This window comes from Fundulus heteroclitus, unplaced genomic scaffold (assembly GCF_011125445.2).
Source record: "Fundulus heteroclitus isolate FHET01 unplaced genomic scaffold, MU-UCD_Fhet_4.1 scaffold_186, whole genome shotgun sequence".
In the NCBI taxonomy this organism is placed as follows: Eukaryota; Metazoa; Chordata; class Actinopteri; order Cyprinodontiformes; family Fundulidae; genus Fundulus; species Fundulus heteroclitus.
Genome location: NW_023396598.1, coordinates 65,555 through 70,419, shown reverse-complemented (window position 1 = coordinate 70,419; position 4,865 = coordinate 65,555). Strand labels below are relative to the sequence as shown.

Below are 4,865 nucleotides of genomic sequence, written 5' to 3'. Positions count from 1 at the left end.
CCGTAGCACAACGCCTCGGAGTATTTTGCGTATTAGTTTTTGATAGCCTAAGATTTTTACCATTGGTGTTTTTTGCTTTTATTTTGCATAGATTCAATTTTAAAATGTTATTTTCATATTATTTAGTCTTGTGTGTAGGTCATCTGTCTTCTTGTGTTTGCCACTGTCACAAATGTCTCCATTTAGTAACAATAAAGATATTTTCTATTCTATTCTATTGCTCTTTTAGGCGCTGTTTACACAGTGTTTTCTGGTGAAAAGGAAAAAGTTTGGTTGCATTTCTCCTATTCATTTACACAGCAGTAAATGTTTTCTTTGACAAAGGCACAGTTGAAAATGGGTTGATGCAATGATTCGAAAATGTCCCAGTCTCCATAGTTGAGTAAAGAGGAAAAACTGAACTTTTCCTAAAGGGAACCCATGAATCTTGCACAGTATGACAGAAGTTAGAAATGAATGTACATGTGCACTACATAACACCTACCACAGAAAAAAAAGTACAAATAGCACATAGCTGCTGACTCTTCTGAATTATCCACAACTATAATTCAAAGTCATCTTTAGCAACAGTTGAATCTCATCACCTGTTGATAGGAAAGCTTTAGTCCCTGTGATCTTTAACATTTATTAGTTGCAACATATTGCATGTTGAGTTTTGAAGAACATAGGACCACTAGTGGCGTGGCAAGGGAATTTCACAGATTTCACATCACTACGATTGCTGGGTAAACAGATTTTAATTAGAATATTGACATGTACATGTGTTAAAAAAACTTGTTTTCAATGGATTGTTGAGTAAATAAAATAAGTTTTATTTATATTGAGGCTATTCACAGTAGATTTCCTCTCAGAGCACTTAACAGAGTCAGTTCTATCAAATCATCAAAGCAGGTTGGCTCAGTTTTCTATCTAACGAAGCCCTGCAGATCGCATCAAGTCATTGACTTGCAGAATTCACTCCTACTGAAAGAGCATGTAGCAACAGTGGACAGTCGTCTGCATAGTCTTGTTGACTTTGCAGCAATCTCTCATACTGAGCATGCATGGAGCAACAGTGGAGGGCCTCAATCCTAAATGGCTCTAGGTCAAAAGATCCCTTCATTTATATCCAAGTTTCATAACAACTCAATGTTTTTATACTGCTCCCCAATGGTGGAGACAACAAACAAAAAAGTTAGCTTCACTCACCCATGTTCCACTAACTAAAATATCATCTATGCAAATGCTGAAATGTGGAAGTTAACAGCGATTAAACGACCATCACCCAGGGATGTCAGCCACCATACAACGCATAATATTTCCACCTCAATAAAAAAAAACTGCACAAATCTCATCCTCTAATGAAACTGAAACTTATTAAAATGTGTAAAACTATACAAGCATACAACTCTGTTAAAAATAAAGGAAAATTAATGCAGAGTTCACAAAGTATGCAATCAGGCAACTACAAGATAATCACACAAAGACTGTTTCCCTGTAACATACAGGAACTGGACTCAGAATTCAACCGACACAGGTCAGTGGCATTTCAAGATTTTTATTTTAAAGCAGGAAGTGGTCTCGTCCTCAACGCGCAGCAGAGCACGCTTGGTCTGGTTAAAACCCCTGAGGCAGAGACAACAGGTTAATGAACAGTGGTCGGTTCGTGGAAACAATGTGAAGGGCTGGTCCACTAACTTGAAGTCGGGGTAGCAGAGCCTGGAGAGCCGACAGCAAACCAAGCGGACTGATCCGGGAGCAGAAGTCTGTTTGCGGACGAACTAGCAGGGGATCCGTTAGGATCTGTTTCCAGGGGCGTAATCCAGGGGAGGCCAGGTCCAAAACACAGAGAGGCAGTTATCCAGAGGCAGTACAAATAGGGACGTCCGACAGGGGAAATCCAGGTTTGGTCCAAGTTCGATCACAGGGGTCAAACAGAAATCCGGTACACAGGCGAAGGATAGGTTTCCAGGTAGACGGACAGAAACAGTAAGGCAACAGGCAGGCAGAGAAGAGAACGCTGGAATGCTCATACAGTAGGCTTGAGACAATCTGGCACTGGCATCTGATTTGCACGGGGATTATAAGGAGGTGAAAACAGGTGGAACCAATGAGGACTAATTGCAGGCAGGGTGGAGATGAGCAGGTGTACTGATAGGAGGACAAGATAAGTGCCAGTGCCGAGTTCATCACATTCCCAATCACAGGGAGCTAATGGTACAACATGTATGCTTCAGTCGGAAAGACACCTGCGGTCATCACAGGTTTCTCTGTTTTAATGCTGAGCTGTTTGTTACCTGTGGTGCATGCGATCAAAGCAGGACTTCCTGTCTCACTCTGTTCTCACAAATAATGTGCTCCCTGTGCTTCGTCTTCAAGGCTTCACTCTTCTTAGAGATGCTGCTCTGTTGTGTGCAGAAACCACAAACGTCAGTCAGTTGTCACTGTGAACAAAATACTTGTGGTTAACCTGCTCGATTAGGTTATATGTATATATTCATTATTTTGTTGTCAACCATTTTCCCAAACTTCAAATAAGCCATTTAGTCATTACACTGTTGTCTCTGTGCTTTCTGCTTTAGGGTCAATTATAGAAAATGAAAAAATGACACACTGAGCTAAGGACTATGGAAACTGAGCAGACTTTATTTTGTAATTTTTTTAATTTTATTTAATTTTTTTTTTACAAACAGGAATATTTAATAGAGCAGAATAAAAATACAAAAGTAAAGCAACAGACAAAACCAAAGACCGAAATATGACGAAAAAGTCCAGATTAGGATTTCTGTAATTCTGTAGGTGCTGCTGTAGTGTTCCACAAGTTTTAGTTTTAGGAACAAACATTTTTTTTAGAATTTAAATAGGTGATATTATGATGAGATACAGCATTGATCATAATGGCTTTCCTGATGACAACAGTTTTATATTAGTGTATCTGATGACCAACTGAAACATCTGCTTAACCTCCATGTGCCTAAAAACACCAACGCTCAGCCTGCAGGTTGCTGAATTGAAAAGCCACCACAATTGACAAAGATTCCTAGGAAGGTGTCAAAATGTTTAGGAAAAAGTGATCAAGTCTGGTTGCCTGAGATTTAAGCCTGTTTACTGCTACACATTTCATATTTTCTAAATTGGTTTTACCACAATCACAATGAAGGTTTATCTAGATCAGGCTATGTTTGGGCATCATAACTTACATAAATCAGAAAATGGCTCAAGAACTATACATGTAATTTGCAACACTACATTTCTACCTTTTGCAAAGTCAACATCAGTAATAATCCAGACAGGAAGAGGAAGTTCTGTGAGGCGTATGACCCTGGTGTGACTGACAGACACTTATCAGTCGGCATTAAGCGTCAGTCATGGAGGTCACAGCTCTCTGCACCCAAATGTGTAAGTAGTTTATATATATATATATATATATATATATATATATATATATATATATATATATATATATATATATATATATATATATTTTTTTTTTTTTTTTATTCGTTTTGTCATACTTGTGCATTATGAGTCTGGATTTACAGAAATTTCTTATGTCTCTGCAGTGATGAATGTGTTTCTCTTGCTGTCAACTCTACTTGGTCAGAGTTGCACTTTTCAGACACCTGGTGGGTTGGAAAATGTTTTTAAAATGTTTATTTTATTAACAGTATTATGATGCTCTACAGAAATAGTTGGAAGTATTTCAGATCGCTGCAGAGCAAAGCTATCTGAAAACTGTTTTGTAAACAAATTTAAGTAATCTAAACACCTCACACGAAAAAAATAAGATTCCCTCATTGTTGTTCTTAAAGATTGATATTAATATTTATATTGTAATTGATCAGTTTATTTATATGTATTTATATTTCTGTGCTCCTCTACCTTCCCAGATTTTCCAATTATCTCTCCTGACAAACTTCAGTTCTTTGAGTATGAGTCTTTCTTCATAAGCTGTGGGGGGAACGAAGACATGAATGCATGGAGAGTGGTGAGAAAACTTCATGAAATGAGTTCAACAAATAAATCAGAGGACTGCAGCATCCCAGCTCCATCCTGCAGGATTGATTATACATTTCAAAGTCACAGTGGAGAATACTGGTGTGAAAATGATGAGGGAGAACGAAGCCAAGCTCTAAACATCTCTGTTACAGGTCAGATTAAACAATAATTTCTTTAAAATATTAAATTTAAATAAACTGTTTTGTCTTTCAAACCACAGATTTCTTGAAAATGTTTACATATAAATAGAATATTATATCTTAAACATTTGCTTATTGTTGTAAAATCCTCTCTAAACAAAGAAAAATAGGGTAAAACATTTTTCTATTTTCATCATATTCCTCAGCTGGTTCTGTGATCCTAGAATTTACTGCCCAACCAGTGGAGGAAGGATCTGATGTGACTCTTCGTTGTGTTAACAAGAACAACGAGCAGACACAAATAGCTGACTTCTATAAAGATGGCGGCCTCCTCAAAATCATCTATGAAAATGTCCGGACCCTTCAGAAAGTCTCCAAGTCTGATGAAGGTTTCTACAAGTGCAGCATTTCACGAGCTGAAGACTCTCCAGAAAGCTGGCTGACTGTTGGCGGACCAGGAAAAGGTTAATAGATATATATTTCTTTCCTTCAACAACGTTTTAATTTTTTGTTTGTGATGACTTCTTTTTTTTTATTAATGGCTGCAGTGTTTTTATTCTTTACATCTTTTTCATCTGTTTATTTCATACCAAATAAAACATATTTAAACATTGTAGTAGTTATAGATAATTATAATTTTGATTGTTTTACCTAGAAGTGGTGTAAAATAAGGTTAGTGTATGTTTCAAATAGATCCATCCATCCAACATGCTTATCCTTCATGGGTCATGAGGGGTACTGGTGCCT

General features: G+C 37.2%; 1 protein-coding gene across 1 annotated transcript; it reads left to right on the top strand.

Moving 5' to 3' along the window:
* The first annotated feature begins 3,341 nt into the window (after window positions 1–3,341).
* Window positions 3,342–4,587, top strand: LOC118558967 (CD166 antigen homolog). Its single transcript, XM_036129570.1, has 4 exons — window positions 3,342–3,378; window positions 3,543–3,605; window positions 3,870–4,130; window positions 4,325–4,587. Exons 1-4 carry the CDS (start codon window positions 3,348–3,350, stop codon window positions 4,585–4,587), a joined length of 618 nt encoding a protein of 205 aa, XP_035985463.1. The 5' UTR covers window positions 3,342–3,347.
* Window positions 4,588–4,865: the final 278 nt, after the last annotated feature.